General features: G+C 33.2%; 1 protein-coding gene across 1 annotated transcript; it reads right to left on the reverse strand.

The window, feature by feature from the left end:
- Positions 1–3889: 3889 nt before the first annotated feature.
- Positions 3890–17483, reverse strand: LOC149189258 (UDP-glycosyltransferase 85A8-like). Its single transcript, XM_089413177.1, has 2 exons — positions 16845–17483; positions 3890–5126 (listed from the first exon to the last, which is right to left on the reverse strand). Exons 1-2 carry the CDS (start codon positions 17383–17385, stop codon positions 4162–4164), a joined length of 1506 nt encoding a protein of 501 aa, XP_089269303.1. The 5' UTR covers positions 17386–17483; the 3' UTR covers positions 3890–4161.
- Between the last annotated feature and the right edge of the window lie 231 nt (positions 17484–17714).

The following is a 17714-nucleotide window of genomic DNA, read 5'->3' on the forward strand; positions in this document are numbered from 1 at the left end:
CGGAAACGGAGAAATAAAAAAGAATATGTATGGCATATTTGGGATTTTTTCACAACTTTGCTCTGGTATACTTTTCTATTTATCCAATTCAAAATATTCAGAAATTAAATTCAATGGACTAAATGTTAAAAAGAAAAATCTATACTGGATATAGACTGCAAAGAGAAAAACATACCATTTACTGGAATGTGTCCCTCAGAAGCAAGCAAATTGCTGTAGCATTGAGAAATGGAGGCAGCAGCACACAGAGGCCAGAAGATAACTCTGGGCAATTTCATATTGCTGGCGACTTGCTCCGTGCAGGACATGAGCAGTGGTAAGCAGGTCCTCCAAAGCAGGGCCTAACTTTTGCAGCGAAATTAATAACTCGGTCGTGTTGGAGATGCGGCCATGGTTAGGCGGTAAACCATCAGGAATGGACAGAAAACGAATTCTCCCTCCTTGCTGCTGCAAATCTAGATCGCCTTTGGAAACAGGAGATTTAGGTTTCTTTGAAGTTTCCACCATGCGTTCATGTATCCACTCAGTATTGACGAAAGTGACAAACACTCCCCTACTAGCCAACAGCTGCGCCAATTCCATGAGAGCATTAACATGACACTGTGCAGGAATTGGCACAATCACTGCGTGCAGAGCATGTTTCCCCTCTTGATTCGTCATATTCGTATCAATATTGCCCAACTTTATTCGTTTCTTTCCCTTAATCCAGCACCACAGTTTCTTGCTCTGCACTTGAGCTGCGAATTATGCACCTACATCTCATTGTCATCGACCTAAGCAGTGATGTCAGTATCAAATAATTGCGGTCCATGTTTTGTTTTGTGCACTTCAACTTGCTATTTGTCATCAATGGCAACTTGCCAACAAACTTTCCTAAATCAATCTCATTCTCATCATTCACACCTATCTTTATTTAATATTAAAAATACCATGTTTATTAAGTATTTAAAAATTGGAAATTGATGGGCAATTGAAAAAGTGATTTTTCTTTTAAGATTTTATAATATTTTTACTACTATTTTTTTAATTTTTTAAAAATTGGTTTTTAAATGAATATTTTAAAAAGTTCAATTTGAATCATTCCCCGCAATTTTATGCACGATAATCACCGTGCAGAAGACTATAATATCAATTACGAAAGTTTATTGTTTTATTTCATTCACGATTCTCGGCTAGAGCAATTCCATGCTTTGTTTCTCTGACTTTCCAAATATATATTTGCTTCTTTTGCTTAAAGCAGACGTTAATATTATATGTGGAGATTAAGTGGGTGCATCGCCCCTGATTTCTCATATATACGCAGTTACTCTTTTATGCTAAATACAGAGGCAATGATGAATGGAAGCACATGGATAAAGATAAGATAAGCCACGTATACCACATGCGCCAAGCTTTCTTTCCCGTGGCTAATAAGGACCATTGCGACAGGAATCTACTTTCTAGCGTAGATTTATTCATTTTTATTGCATTTATTCATTCAAAACAAATAATTTGCCTGTCAATTTCTATCCCTGCTCTCTATACCTATTGACTATTTTAATAGCATACCATTTTCCTCTTACCCAGCAAAATCCTCTGAACTTTAGTTCCGTTACCCCAGAGGCCTTTCATGTCACCCTCCCGCTTTTGTCAGCTGTCGGTTGGATTTTGAATTTACGACTTGGTCGTTTTTTTGTTTGGGAAAGCAACGGGACAGGCTAATCGTATTTTAACATTTGAAGTCATATTTTTCTATCAATTTTAGTAAAAAATTTCGTATAGATTAGTCGGAAACAGTTGTATAGTTTATATAATTTGATTAGATATCTTTAAATTTATTTTAAATAATTAAAATTTATATTTAGTTTAATATGTGTTTAATTTTATTATTATTATTATTATTAATATATATATATGTATGTGTTAATTATTTTTATAATTATAAATAATAATAATTTAAAATAAAGTTGGGGGAGGTAAGAGTGGAATTGGTTATTTTTAGCTAATGAAAAAACATTTTACATTTCAATGTTTATGTTTTATGTATGTACAATGCAAGATGAGGTGATGCCATTGAAAACAAAGATTAGCTTTTTCTAATAAATCTAAAAATCCATTATAGATGAATCTATGCTTATCTTGAACTCTCATTTTAAAATTTTAGTATTCATCTAGGCATCTCAACCAAGAATCACTAACTTCTTTTGTTTTCTATAATTTTATGTGTGCATATATGGATGGGGTTAAATTTTTAAGTCACATATAAAATTGATGGTTTGAAAAATTAGCTAAAGGCAAAAAGAGAAGTGGAGACGTGGTTTAACTTTTAGTGGAAAAGTAGATGAAGGGATAATTAGTTTAAGAAGCAAAAGAATTAAGTTTTGGAAAATAGTAGACATATAATGACCCAAAAATAAGGCATTGATAATGAAATTATTGATAAGTCAAAATAACAAGAAAAATAAAAATTCAAATAATGGTACATAGAGCTCTAAAGAGAGAGGTGAGAAGTAAAAAAAAAATATGAGAAATTGTAGTGTCAAATGAAGAGTATTAAAGAGGAAATAACATATATAGAACTAACAAAACAAAGTTCTCAAAGTCAATTTAAGATCTCAAACTCTTTTCATACATCAATATTAGCTATTCTAGGATTAGATGTAGTTATTTAAAATTATAATGTTGAGATAAACTTTACTGGACCATCTATTTTAAGTGTCTAATGAAAAGAACTTAATATATAACAACATGCTAGTTTATCTTGTCTTGGCAGCTTGAGTTGTTGGGAGCTAGGTGTGTTCTTCCATCTAGTTGGGTTCAGTTCATTGTGATGAGTCTAAAAGGGTAGGTATGCCCACTGGGTTCAAATCCAAGGGACATGTTTGGCCCATTGTGATAAGGCTAGAAGTGTAAGCGCCCACACTATGAAGGATGTTTCTCAACAATTGCTAAGTCACAAGTCATTGCTATATTTGACTTGTAGACATTCTTACAAACAATAATACATGACTACACAACTAGAGTAAATGTCTTCCACCTAAAAATGTCATAGAATATCCTCACCAAAACCACTCAGAAGCAAAACAACTAATAACTACCTAACTACCTAACATATTAAACAAAGATCAATTTCTAATTTCTTCATCACTAAAACTCCACCTATAAATAATAGAAAAGCATTGGTTCTCATTATCGTATCCAAGATTTTGACATGTCGAAAAAGGGGAGGTTGATTAAACTTTCACTATAACCTTTCATAATAAAATTTTCCATGAACTACTTGCACGAAAAAATAACATCTCAACTATTTGCTTTCATGTCAAGATAACATTTTAGGTGATGGATATGCCACATTTATTTCTATTAACTACATTGGTAGGCGTGTTTTTTTTAAACAAGATTTCCAAAATTTGAATTTAATAGTTTGAATTTACTTATCAATAATAATTATTAGATGGATAATATGGATTTAATCTATATAAAATATTTTAGAATATTTTTAGTAATATACACAAATCAAAAGTGATTATTGTCTTTTAAAATTTTTTAATAATACTTTTTAAATTTTTTAATTAAATTAATTAATTAAAAAATATAATATAAATAAGTTTCATGGATTTTAAACTTTTTGAACATACAATATTGATAAATCATCATATCAGATCATAATATTACAGCAAAAAATATCATAATATTTAAACCTTTATATTACAACAAAAAGCTATTTAAAATTAAAAATCTCATAATTAAAAATAAATCTCCCTATTTAAAATTTTTACCATGGTATCTCCATATGATACAGGAGAGTTGGAACATTTACTGGATCATGTGATGGACAACTAAGAAAGCCTTAAAATTAATGAAGTTATTTATAGTGAGGCTGACCATAACATTTATGTGAGCCATATATATAACATAAAATGTCTATTAACAAAAAAAACGTTAAAAATATATTTTTCAAAAGCCAAAAAATTCTTTTGTTGAGAAGAGTATTACGGGCATTCACCCAGTGAACACAGAGGAGAGTGAAACATGAGAGGCTTTAAAGCCCTCCGCATCCCAGTGAACACAGAGGTGAGTGAAACGGGACAGGTATCCAAAGATTCAGCACAAATTTTGATAGTGATCATCACCTTATTCTCAAATCTCCATTTATTTTTATGGCATATTCTGAAAACCGAGTCACATGGTTTCATTTTCGGATTGGACTGCTTTACTCATCGTCATCATGTCTTTTACAAAAGTGTTTAAATTCAGGAAGGAAGATCCTCCGGGGAGGATGGACTTCACTGCGGACTCCTTCAGCCTGAGAACATTGTCTCTCATCTTCTTTCCTTCGGGTGTTGTCATCATTCTCCTCATAACATCCTCCACCTCTTCTTTCATGACCACCTTTTGGTTATCTACCTCCACATCCTGGAAAGCTAGGCCGATTTCCCATACCTCCTTGGCGAATCTGCAGTTAAGGAACTGATCAGCAGCATATGGGAATCCCACTACTGGAACTCCCATGCTCATTGCCTCCAACATAGAGTTCCATCCTCCGTGTCTGAGGAACAATCCCACAGAGACATGGGCAAGTACTTTTGACTGTGGTGCCCACCTCACAAACAGTGCCCGCTCCTTTGTTCGTTCTTCAAAGCCGTCGGGTAAAATCGCAACCTGGCCTGCTGCGATATCGAAACAAAGAACCCACAAGAAAGGTTGTCCGCTGCCCTCTAGCCCTAGCGCTAGCTGTTCTAGCTGTTGCTGTGATTTCGCAGCCATGCTCCCAAAGGAAACGTATATAACTGATCGCGGTTGTTGCATATCGAGCCATGTGAGGCAGCTTTCCTCCTCCTCCAACAGACTGCTGCACGAACACCTTCCCTGTAAAAAATTGGGAAGAAAAAGAGGTCCAATGGCCAAGGCAGGACAGCCATTCAAAGAGAGTGCTGTTATTGCATCCCTCCCTTCGAGTTCCTCGAACGTGTTCACTAATACATAGTCGCCTTTGCTTTGCTTCTGTGATTCGTAAAGAAAGATATTTAAACGAATGCCCGAAGGATCGTGGTCTGCTTTCCGGTAAATCAGGTCGGTTGGCTTCAATGGTGGGATGTTGCCCGGAAGGCAAGTGATGAGTTTTTCTTGATTTCTGGCTTCCCTTACTGAACAAGTCACAAAGATAGTATAATCAAAGAGAGTATAATCATTATCTTTGCAGAGCAAATGAAAAGCATTTAGGTTTCTACGAGGATTAGCTCGATATACATCGTAAATACATAAATCCCAAAAAGATTACTGTAAACGTGAAAAATTAAAGATAAGAGTAATAATCAATCCTTTCTTATAAATTTATTTTAATTTTAAATTTAATAGATAATTAATATTAATTAAATTAATTTATGTTTTTAAAAATCTGGATAAGTCGAATAGAAGAAGATTCATAATTTTGTATCCTTAAGTCACCCAAAACTCACTTTATAAGACAATCGAAGATGAAAGTAATAATTAATAATATTAATTTTTTTAATAATAAATAACTTTGTTCACCTACCAAGTTAATAAATAGAAATTAATAGTTTTTTAAGTAATCAAAAGTTTATTTTTAGAAGGGATTAAAGGAGAGAATAATAAAAAATAATTTTGGAATAAAGATTTTTACACTTTACTCATTTTCAAAGATGGTAAGTTTGAAAATAATAAATTAATAAATCAGAAATAAGGGTGTGTAATCTTTAATCATGAATTTTCAAATTTACAGTTCATGAAGATCGAATTTTTAAATTTGTGATCCTTGAAGATGGGTCAACTATTTAGTCGGACATTAAAGTTTCTCCATGCATTTTTTCATAAACTTTTTTATTTTTAATAATAAATTATTTTTATTTTAAAATAATTATCAATAATAAATAAAATTATAAAGATAAGATATGAGATTAATATTATTAATATAATATTATTACATTTTTTATCTTGAAATAATGGGAAGCTAAATAAGGACATTATAATTTATTTAGCTGTGATATTTCACATTGTGTATGCATATTATATAAAAAAATATGTTAGTTAAATTCTAATTTATTTATTTTAATAATAAATAATATTCTTTTTCAGCTTTTAATTTGTGATGACCTAGTTGCATTTGCAATGACTCAGTGGTAGATTGACAATTCCCTAATCGTTAGATTGCCAAATCCCTAATTACAAATTTCTCTTTTAAATAAATAATAATAACAAATTTAGAAACCAAATTTTACTTAAAATGTTAAAATTCAAATAAATAAATAATATATAAATTTTTAAACATATAAAGAACAAAGCCAGTTAAATATTACAAAAGAAAAAAAATTGGAAAAAATATTCAAATCTAGTACAGAATAATGTTTTGATACCATAGAATTTCAACATGTTATGTTTATATCTAGCAAGACAAAGTGTGGACCTCTATTATATCTTCCTCCATGTAATAACCAAATTTTACTTTTAATGTTATAATTAAAACATTAAAATATAATATTACAACTCACATCTATATATTTAAATGAATAAATAATCTCCCTAGTTGGGGTGAGAGATGATAACCAAGCACTGATGGGATCTGTGCCATGGCTAGACGAGTAATGGGAAAGGACAGTGGGTGGTCAATTGCCGGCGCTCGCACCCTCGCGTTCAAGTGCAAGGTGGCAAAGTGCATGATAGATATTAAATGGGAATGAAGTGATCAATGAGATATCTTATCATCGAGATCTTTTGCAGCAAGCATAACTTGGTTTGGAGGTATTGTTTCAGGGTTGATTGCAATCTCCAGGTTGCCAATGAAGGCATCTCAACAGGTTAGCCATCCAGGTGCAGATGGCTTCACCCTCTTCCCAACAAACGATAGTTGCGGGTATGTTAACTCTGCATTTTTCATTCATGCCCTTATCCCTGAGATTCTCTACACTCTAATACCTCGCTAGAGCCATGTCTTTGAGATGATGTCTTGGGTCAGAAAGGAAACCTTTCATGAAATTAGGGAGGCAAGAATAGTTTACTCTAATGGGTTCTTTGAATATAATAGAAGTATCTATGTTTGTTATGGAATTTTGCTTCCTAGGATGTGCATGCATTTTTGGTTTGAACAATGGAATTTGGTGTGCACTTCTTGCATGGGATATTTTGTCTATTATTTAGTATCTTTGATGTACCTATTGCCTAATATGAAAACGGGATTCCTCGAAAAGGAAAATCTTGAATGGACATTGGGTCTTGCTTCAAGAACGCTCGAGGAGCCATGGGTTGCCGTGAAAGGCCTGTTTCGACAAACCCAGTTCATTATCGTGGTGAAACATATGGTTTATAGTCTTCATGCTCATAATCATGTTGTATTCTGTTGTTTCAATTCTACATATTCGAACTCTCATTGTTTGCGCTAGGACCCTAAGCAAGGTTGTCTCCCCGAGCTAGTAGTCTTGGCTTTTGATTTCAGGTTATTCCATTACCTTTGTGGTTGTCATAACTTCAAAATGGCTATTTTTTTCTTTGATAGAGATAAATCGACAAGGGGAGGCTGCGAGAGGAATTAGGATAGTGGTCAGAGGTAAGGAGGAAGCCAACACCAAGCACGTCTAGCTAGGGGACGGGTCGTAGATCCAGCTCAATTCTAACTCGAGAAGCTTCTCCAGCCTACCATGCCAATACTCAACCACAAATTCGCCAGCTAATTTTTGAGTGGGAAGTTGATTTAAATCAATAGGCAGAAATAGTGGATCTAGATATGGAGGAATGGCGGGATCTTATGACGGACCTTGGATATTCAAGAGGCTACTCCTCTCAATATCAATAATTTTTTATCTTTATTGGTTGATGAAGAATATTATGGCTAGAGCCTTGGTGACTTCCTCTACTAGACCTTCCAAGGCTAAAACAAAATTCTAGGAAATTCACAAGGAATTTCAGCCCATTCAATCCTAGATTCAACAACAAAATGCCCGCCTTGGTTGCATAGAGAAGCATTTTCCATGCCTCCCTTAGACCAAATTGTCAGGTTCTAGTGCAAAAGACCCAACACGCATGAACTCATCCGACCAGTAGCAGCATGACTTGCATAGTTTGGACTTTTACATTTTTCTATGTATAAATGAATGATTTGCAAACTTTGATGTTTTGTCTTAGTTATTTCGTCACTAGGAGAATTAAGGACAGTCAGGCCTATATAGCTATGATATATAGTCTCAAACTCTTTTGTTTTTGGATGGCTTATAATGCGGTAAGGTGGCCAATAAACCTGGTTTCCCAATGGGCAAGTTGAGGCCACTTAACCAAATAGATATGAATGTAGAACCTACTTGTTTTTCTTGAAAATGAATGAAAAAAATCATCCAAACTTACACACCAAAAAATAAATAAATAATCATATAAAATATTAAAAATACAATAAATTTTAAACATAAACTACACAAAGTATATTATAATTAAAATACAATATTACAACTCACATCAATGAATAAATAATTATATAAAATATTAAAGCTACACTGACTTTTAAACATAAACATCACATATTCATTTTTGCACCATTCCCCATAAACAACACAAATAAGTATTGCTAAAGAAAAATAAGAATAAAAAACATTCCAGTCCTGCTTAACATTCAAAACCACTTTATTGGAGTATGAATTAATGTTTTGATATCATTGATGGTAGAATTTCAAGATTTTATCTTCATATTTAGCAGTACAAAGTGTGGGCTTCTATCTTTTCTTCTCGTGTAATCTTCTTCACATATATAAAACTCTCTGTCATGGAATCTCACGAAATGCAGTGACATAAGAAAGTTATCGAAACGCATTGAATATTTTCATCGCGAGAGGACACAACTTGCCTTCCTCTGGTAATAATCTTTTGGATTCAGCAATGTAAATCATGATAGTAAAGTAGGAGCCGCTAAGAATGAAAATATAACTTTATTGTGCACTAACTCTTTGCAATGAAATTTGATAATCACGAAGTCAAGGCATTAAAGAAGCATGCAGAGGTGGAAGACCTAAAAAGGCACACAAAGAAAAACCCTATTAGGAGAAGCCATCAAAGAAATCATTGTGCATGAGTTTCTACAAGTTTTAAAATTTTCTTCAGAGAAGCATGTCTGTTCGACACAAAGTCCTATTTGTAGATGAGAAGGCAACCAGAGTTATCAAGTTAGACATATGATCAAGATTGTTGTGGCCATTTTTGTGCTTATATGAAGCTAATGTAGATCCTAACTATTCATGTAGCAGACAATAAGACAACATGGAAAGTCAAGGAGACATTTGCAACACACAAAGTGCTTAGTAGTAAAGTTCAAATACCTTCATCTGCATATGCGTTGTAAATCTTAAGGTCTGGACATAAAAATACCTCGAAACCAGATCCGTTTGGTCTATAGCAAAAGGCACAGTAATATCTTTTCATACTTTTATTTGAACCTAAACCAATTCTTAATGGAAATAATTCCATCATTTCCACATGATTTGATTCGATTAAAGCCCTTGGCATCATGATTAACAGGAAAGAAATAGGCTTTCAGTTACATTAACAAAATAACAAACTGTGGTACGATTTGGTTGAAAGCTTGGGGAAGACTTTAACTATCACGTTAATAATATACATTTATATATCTATTAACTTTTATCAATTTATATAATTATATTACGAAATTCTGTGAAAATTGGTGAGTTCTAGTGGTGAGAAATTTTCATGGGCAACCTAGGACAAATGTTAGGAAAATGAAATGATAACAATTTTTTTTAAATTAAAATAAAAAATACTTTAATCATTTATAAAGTTAAGCATTATAACTTGCCATGCTTAGTCCAAAATTAATAATAGTCAATAGGCAAATCGATTCCTAGATTCCTACCTAGCTAAGGACTAATAACACAGAGAAACTACTTAAAATGACATGCCGCACGAGGGATATTGCAAAGAAAATAAAATGCAAATAAAAGATTATATATATATATATATATATATATATATATATATATATATATATTAGTGTAGTTATATAAATAAAATGGTTTGAAAATGTTGATAGATATCCATCCATGATAAGCATACAAATACTTATTTATGATATATTCATATAAACTATCACACCCATATAAATTAAATGACTAGTAAATGTTAATAGGTATCAATCTATGATACACGTTAAAACATTTACTTCACGACACATAATTCCAAAAACAAATAAGAACTATCTAAATTAAATTATTATAATTATTAATTATAAAAACAATTAATACATGATTTAAAGAATATTCTTAACCATAGATATTCATCTCACTTTAACATAGAAATTCTTGGCATGTAAACAAATTTTGATACAATATCATGGCTTATCAATACCACATGCCAAATATGACACATTGATATGACGTTTTCTTTTATTAATTAATTTGAGATAAAAAAAATAGAAAAACATAACTAATTTGGAAATAAATATTAATCCTCAATCTATGAATACAAATATGAATGTTCTAGCATATTCTCTCGAGATTAAATCTCTTCCAACCACCTAATAATTACATATAATTGAATTAAAATTTTGGAAAGCCTATTCCGAAATAGACATGCCTATTGGCATTAAATGTTGGTAAATGTCCATAGGCATCAATCCATGATAAACATCCAAACACTTGTGATACATTTCAAGTTGCCAAAACTTAAAAAATTAACTAAATTATAACTTTATATAAATTATTAATATATTAATTATAAAAAGAATTAATATACAAATTAAAATTTATACATTAGAAGATAAACATGTAACAAAATTCTCAATCATGGAGATTCGCCCTCACTCATGAGATTCTTAATTTTAAATAGAATTTGTCGCAATACCATGGCTTATCAATAGTGCATACCCAAAAAACCTTTAATCATTTTAGATGACACCAGCTCATATGAGAGTTTTTTAATTAATTAATTTAATTAAAAAGTAAAAAAAGGAATAACTATTTCGGAGATAAATCTGAACCTTTGATTTGTGTATACAACTAAAAATATTCTAAAATATTCCATAAATATTAAATCCATATGAACAATATACCATCCACTGAATATTTATTGATAATTAAATTAAAATATAGGAATTCTTGTTCCAAAATAAACACACCTATCCATGTAATAAATGGAAAGAGGTATGTCATAACCATCACCTAAAATTCTCTCCTATCATGCAAGCAAGTAATTGAGGGATCATTTTATTATGAAAATATACAATGAACATTTAATCAACCATCCCCTTATTCAAGCATTGGTGGGAATATTTTTGACATGTCAAGATCTTGGATATGATGGTGAGATTTAGTGTTTTTTTTATTTATAGGTGGAGTTTTGGCGATGAAGAAATAAGGAACTGATCTTCTAATATTTTAGGTATTTTCTAGGGGTTTATTTAAGGTATATGGTTCTTAGTGGTTTTTGTTAGGATATTCTATGGTATCATTTTGTGGAAGGAATTTACTCTAGTTGTATAGTCATGTATTATTGTTCGTAAGAATGTCCACAAACCAAACATAGCAATGAATTGTGACTTAGCAAGCATCGAGACATGTCTTTCATAGTGGGAGAATTTACCCTTCTAGCCTTATCAAAATGAGCCAATCATGCCCCTTGGAGATGAACCTAGTGGGTGCACCTATCCTTCTAGCCTCATCACAATAGGCCAAACATGTATCTCGGAATTGAACTCAGGTAGATGGAAGAGCAAACCTTTCTCCCAACAACTTGACTTGCTAGGACAAAAAAAAACTAAAATGTTGTTATGTATTGAGTTCTTTCCTTTAGAGACATAACATAGATGGTCCAACAAAGTTCATCTCAACGTTATAATTTGAAATAACTACCTCTAGTCCTAGGATTTAAAGGTGGAGCATACATTGATGTATCAGGAGAGTTTGGGATCTTAAATTGACTTTGAGAATTTGTTTTTCTTGTTCTATATATATTATTTCCTCTTTAATACTCTTCTTTTGATATTGCAATTTCTTTGTTGTTTTTTTGGTGATTTCTTACCTCTTTCTTTAGAGCTCTATGTATCATTGATTAAATTTTTATTTTATTGCTGTTTTGACCTAGCGTATTAGTGATTTTATTGCCAACGCCTTAATTTCTATAATCATAGAAATGAAAATATTTTTGACTCATTATTTGTTTTCATCTCAAAATACTTGCATCTCAAGAGATTTGATCCCTCTTGATGCTTGGGTGCCTCTCGCTACTAAAGGAATACCACTGTTTCACCTGCTACTAGAGGAATACTGAGGTGTCAATCAATCCTCTTAATTCTTTTGTCTAGATCCCTCAGATGCTTGTGCAAGTGTTCAAGAGAGTGCATGATAACCATATGATTTTCATAGGTCTATAATGTGCATGTAATGATTGAGCCTACCCCTTGTGTGTCTTGTATATGGGATCCAAAACCCCATTCAATCATCACCTCCATGTTTGAGAGATTAGTCCTATGAGAGGATGATTCTCCCTTAGATCAAGAGATTCCTTCCTAAAAGTTGGCCAGTGTAAGCTCCCGATACCAAGATGAAAATCCTTCTAACATATGATGCATACAGGTGTGGCCTTAATGGACCCACTCTTGATACTAATCAACCTCTCTTTGAACCCAATGATGTTGTTGTGGTATGTTGGTCCTCCTAGGAAAAGGAATCTAGACAATGAATAGTCTCAATCCCATGTGTGAGAGTTGCAAAGGTGCAAGCCCAAAAAATATCCAGCTTGAACCAAACCTAAAAGTCTCCCTGAAGTGAGAAAGGGACTATAAAATTCCACCACCCACAAAATTTTTACCTAACTTACAACACCAATAGAGTCAATAAACCACCTAAAAATCCACCTTTTGATAAAGCAAAATCCTACATGCCAAAAGTACTTTAACTCTATTTGTAGAGAGGGTGAGTTAATAACACTGGAAGAAGACACCAAACAAGATAGGAATTTGAGGCTCTACCCCAATAATTTCCCAAGGAAAGAAGGAAAAGGAACTAAAAATGAGCAACAATAGATCGAACTATCAGCTACAAGTTCCCCAGCCAAAAAATCCCAGCACAAGTATCATAAAACCAAAAATATGGAACTCCACTCAACATGAGATAATCTCCAGGCAATAAGAGAACCAACACTGGTCATATAGGGTGGAGGACGATAATGGAAAGCTTAGAATAGAATTGGGGGAATGGGCTTAACAACTCACTCTAATATTGTCAAACAACAAAAGGGGAAATCTCCACTTTGATAAACCATCACGAGAGAGTGAGGATAGAAAAAGAAAATACCAACAATCTTGTTTTTACATAACACAAAGCCTCTTGTTGTAATTCCAACTTAATTGAAAGGAAGGAAAGTGAGGGATAAACATAATGATACCAAGTAGTCGATGAAGCCACATTGATTGAAGGAGGACATCAGTTGCATGCAGGAAGTAGACCAGCTAAGGGGTTGGAAACACTACCTTGTAGGCGCCTTCCTCTTGCTCGATGTTTAGATTCGCTAATCACTCGCCGGGTCGACACAACCTACACCACTTGCTTCCCTCTGTATGTAGCCAAGCCTCCAACATTCCATTGTTTTGAATTTAACAAAATGGGTGAAATTATTGCCTCTCCTCGCATCACACAAATGCAACATCTTCCCTCACCAACCACAACCTATCGTCTTCATCTTCCAATTGAGGATGAAAACTTTTGCTGAATATCCAATATTCTCATGTGTTATGTGCATTGAAATTCATTGGGGGTAGGCACCACATCCCCTGACTGATTTTCTAGGTTGGGTGGCATCGTCTAGTACAAACCCCCTGCCACATTTGTCATCCCATTCAGATTAAAATAACATAAAAATTAATTAAATCATAACTTTATTATTATTATTATTATTATTATTATTATTAAAATAATTAATATATGAATTAAATACATATACATTTAAAAATCATGTAACAAGTATTTTAAACCATGGAGATTCATATCCATTTTATCATGGAAGCTTGTTACAATATTGTACATTGATTTATCAATACAATATTGTCCAAAAAAACATAAATCATTCACAATGGAAATATTTTATATATAATTTAATCTAATTTCATTTTACAATACTTTTTAATTAAATTGAAAAACAGAAACATATAACTACATTTGAGATAAACTTTAGATCCCTATTACTAATATTTAAAATATTTTGTGGAGAAACCATGTTCCAAAATAGACACATCACTCACAATTTTTTTTTATCTTAAATTTAATAGTTTTAGATTGTATTTTATATTTTAAATTTATTTTGTTTTATAAAGTTTTAGAGATAAATATGAGATTTAAAAAAAATTAATTGAATAAAATTAATTTTTTAAAAAGGGAATTTTTTCTTTTCATATTTTTTTTATGAATCTAGTTAAATATTTATTAACACAACTGGAAAATATATTTATTAATTAAATTAAAATTAATTTAAATAAAACTTTAATTGAAAAATTAAAATAACAATAATAATAAGAAGAAAAAGTTAAGGTAGGGAGGCATGTTTCTACCATCCTACTACCTCACGGGCTAGCTGGATATAGCTACACACCCCCTTAAGTGTTTAATATATGTCATGCAACATACACCATTTGGCATAATGCTCCATGGTCTCGCAATATCAAAAGTTAATTCCTACAAGGAGTTTATGTTAATGGGGTTGGCAAGCAGTATGAGCATATCTGGAGGAGTAAATGGAATGTGTACTAGTTAGCAGGGGGAGCCTATCCATCTACGCTCTCACACCAAATAAATATTCAATTGGTTGTAGGAGGAAGACATTTGTTTTCAAATCATAATAATATGATCGAGAAATCATTATTTGGAATTGTACAAGGTGTGGCTCTGGTGTATCTTCTTAGGAATGGAGGCAATCCATCAACCCAGAGCTTGTGGTTTTTTCTTCTTTAACATCCATCACGTGAAGGTTGGCATTCTCCTCCTCATCATCAATTATTTAGGGTGAGAGTTAGCCAAACTTGGGGTATCTTCCTTGAGGATACAAAGAAGAGTTAGCTAATACAAGTGGTTTCCCTCACCCTCCTTGTGGATTATGCGCAATCCAAGCTTGTGGGTGGTTTAATGGTAGACGGTTAGTGTTAGAGGTGAAACTTCCATCCACCCTGGGTTCTCAAGTTAAAATTTATCATTTCCCTCAGTGTCAAATCAGCTCCAAGCAATAGTAGTCCAGGATGGCATTCACAAGCAATTAGATTTTCCTTATCAACTTGTAGTTCAAATAGTCCATCTGTTAACGACTTAGTCTCCTTTGCTGCCCTTAGTAGCAACTCAACCAATTTGCACTCTACTCAAGGTTTTTTAGGATTCTTGATTGGCTAGCATCTTTTCACTATGCAGGGCCCTCAAGGACTCATTAGTCCTAAGAGACCTAGCCCCCTTCACTCTTGTTATTCTCTTTGAGAAATGACAATCAGTTGATCGTAGCTTAACGTGGCAACTTGTTGGCAATGTTGACTTGCTTTGTCAATTGACATTCATCATGCCCCAACATAGAGCAAGGGTATGTTGAGGTGCCACATATTACCAAGAACGTGAGCGTTCAAGGGTGCAAATGTAGGCTGAGGGTTTGACATCCAGATATGGGGAGCTCATTCCTCAACCGGTTCAAGAGGAAGTTGCCCACACAAAGCATGAACTAGTTGATGAAAGGTGGACTCTCACTGATATAGAGGTTTTGGCAAAGGTGGAAGACTAGGTTCTAAATGCAGGACATACTAGAGGCTGCAAAACTAGTACACATACACTATTGATTTTTATTGACACTTGAAATTCCATTTGGGAAGAGTTTTAGTTGATAGGAATGAAATCAAGGAAGACTGGCACATGATATCAATGGATCAAATACTCGTATATCTAGAGAAGCAAATGGGAATCACCATGGATTCTAGTACCTCTCATTAAATGTCTTGTAGTACCTCTGATTAAATGTCTTGTAGTTATCATGTTTTTACTTTTTGGATGTTTATATTGTGTAGGTTTTTTTGGCTCAAAATTAGTTGTAGAGATCAAATATTTAGTTATAGTATTTGTGTTTTCATGATTCTGATCATAACTCTTTCTTCTTCAATCAATTTAACAATTAAAATTTTGTATTTGGTATAGTTTTTCCAAATCAAAATAAACTTTTGAATATGAGCAGACAAAAATAGTTATTAGGTGAAATTATAATTAAGGTCACTGAGCTGAGATGCAATGAGCCTCTCTGCTCATTTTACAGGCCAATATGATGTGTAATGCGAGCCCTATGTCATTAAAGTTGAAATTTTACAAAACAAATCTAAAAAGAATAAAATTAAATAACTATACAAAACATTTAAATTATATCAACGACATAAATTTAAATTATATCAAGTTAGATGCATATTTAAAATAGATCTGTGCTAATTATTCAACCATTCTTGCAAAACAGTAACATCTAGGCCGATGAATAATAAATTCACAAAACGTAACGCGTCCTGCGATGAATCTTTCATGATCGTTGATAAATTCTGTAAAATAAAATTCTCAAATATATAATTAAAATGAAAAATAAAACGACGCTGTGTCTTAACGGAAGAAACAATTCGAATTAATACCTAAATAAATGGATACCTAAAATTATTTATAGTTATCCCAGTTTAAATTGAATTTACGGAAATGGAGAAATAAAAAAGAATATGTATGGTATATTTTGGCAATTTTTTACAACTTTGCTCTAGTGTACTTTTCTATTTATCCAATACAAAATATTCAGAAATTAAATTCAACGGACAAAATGTTCAAAAAAAATAAAATTCGATATAGACTGCAAAGAGAAAGACATACCATTTACTGGAATGTGTCCCTCAGAAAGAAGGAAGTTGGCGTAGCATTGAGAAATGGAGGCAGCAGCACATAGAGGCCAGAAGATAACTCTGGGCAATTTCATATTTCTCGCGACTTGCTCCGTGCAGGACATGATGGCGTCTGTGATAATGAATGTGATGGGTGGAAATGGTTGTGAATTTCCATGAGCAGTAGTAATTAGGAGGTCCTCCAAAGCTGGGCCTAACTTTTGTAGCGAAAGAAGTAACTCTGTCGTGTTGGAGGTGCGGCCATGGTTGGACGGTAGACCATCAGGAATTGACACAAAACGAATTCTCCATTCTTGCTGCTCCAAATCCAGATCGCCTTTGCAAACAGGGGATTTAGCTTTCTTTGAAGCTTCCACCATGCGTTCATGTATCCACTCAGTATTGACGAAAGTGACAAACACTCCCCTAATAGCCAACAGCTGCGCCAATTCCGTGAGAGCGTTGACATGACCCTGTGCAGGAAATGGCACAATCACTGCGTGCAGATCATGTTTTCCCTTTTCATTCATCATATTGATATCAATATTGCCAAACTTTATTCGTTTCTCTTCCCTTAATCCAGCACCACAGTTTCATGCTCTGGATTTGAGCTGCCAATTATGCACCTACCACTGTTCTTATTGAGTCCATCTCATTGTCAACGACCTAACCAGTGATGTCAGTATCAGATAATTGCGGTCCATGTTTTGTTTGGTCAGTAAGGTTACGTTATTGTTGTGCACTTCAACTTAGTATTTGTACCAGCAAACTTTCCTTTCCTTTCTGCAGGATAATCTCCTTTCGTGGTAATACTCTTTTCCAATGCATAGCTGGCAGCATATGGTGCTATTACTTAACACGC

Source organism: Pinus tabuliformis, chromosome 3_1, assembly GCF_031772625.1.
Source record: "Pinus tabuliformis cultivar Carrire ecotype Pingquan chromosome 3_1, CPIR1, whole genome shotgun sequence".
NCBI classification, from domain to species: domain Eukaryota; kingdom Viridiplantae; phylum Streptophyta; class Pinopsida; order Pinales; family Pinaceae; genus Pinus; species Pinus tabuliformis.

Bases quoted from the DNA above. Each gene is read 5' to 3' on its own strand.
- LOC149189258 (XM_089413177.1), bottom strand. From the start codon at position 17,385: ATGATGAATGAAAAGGGAAAACATGATCTGCACGCAGTGATTGTGCCA. The intron at 5,127-16,844 runs GTATGTCTTTCT...TGACTTGTTCAG, and splicing joins GGGACACATTCCAGTAAATG to TAAGGGAAGCCAGAAATCAA.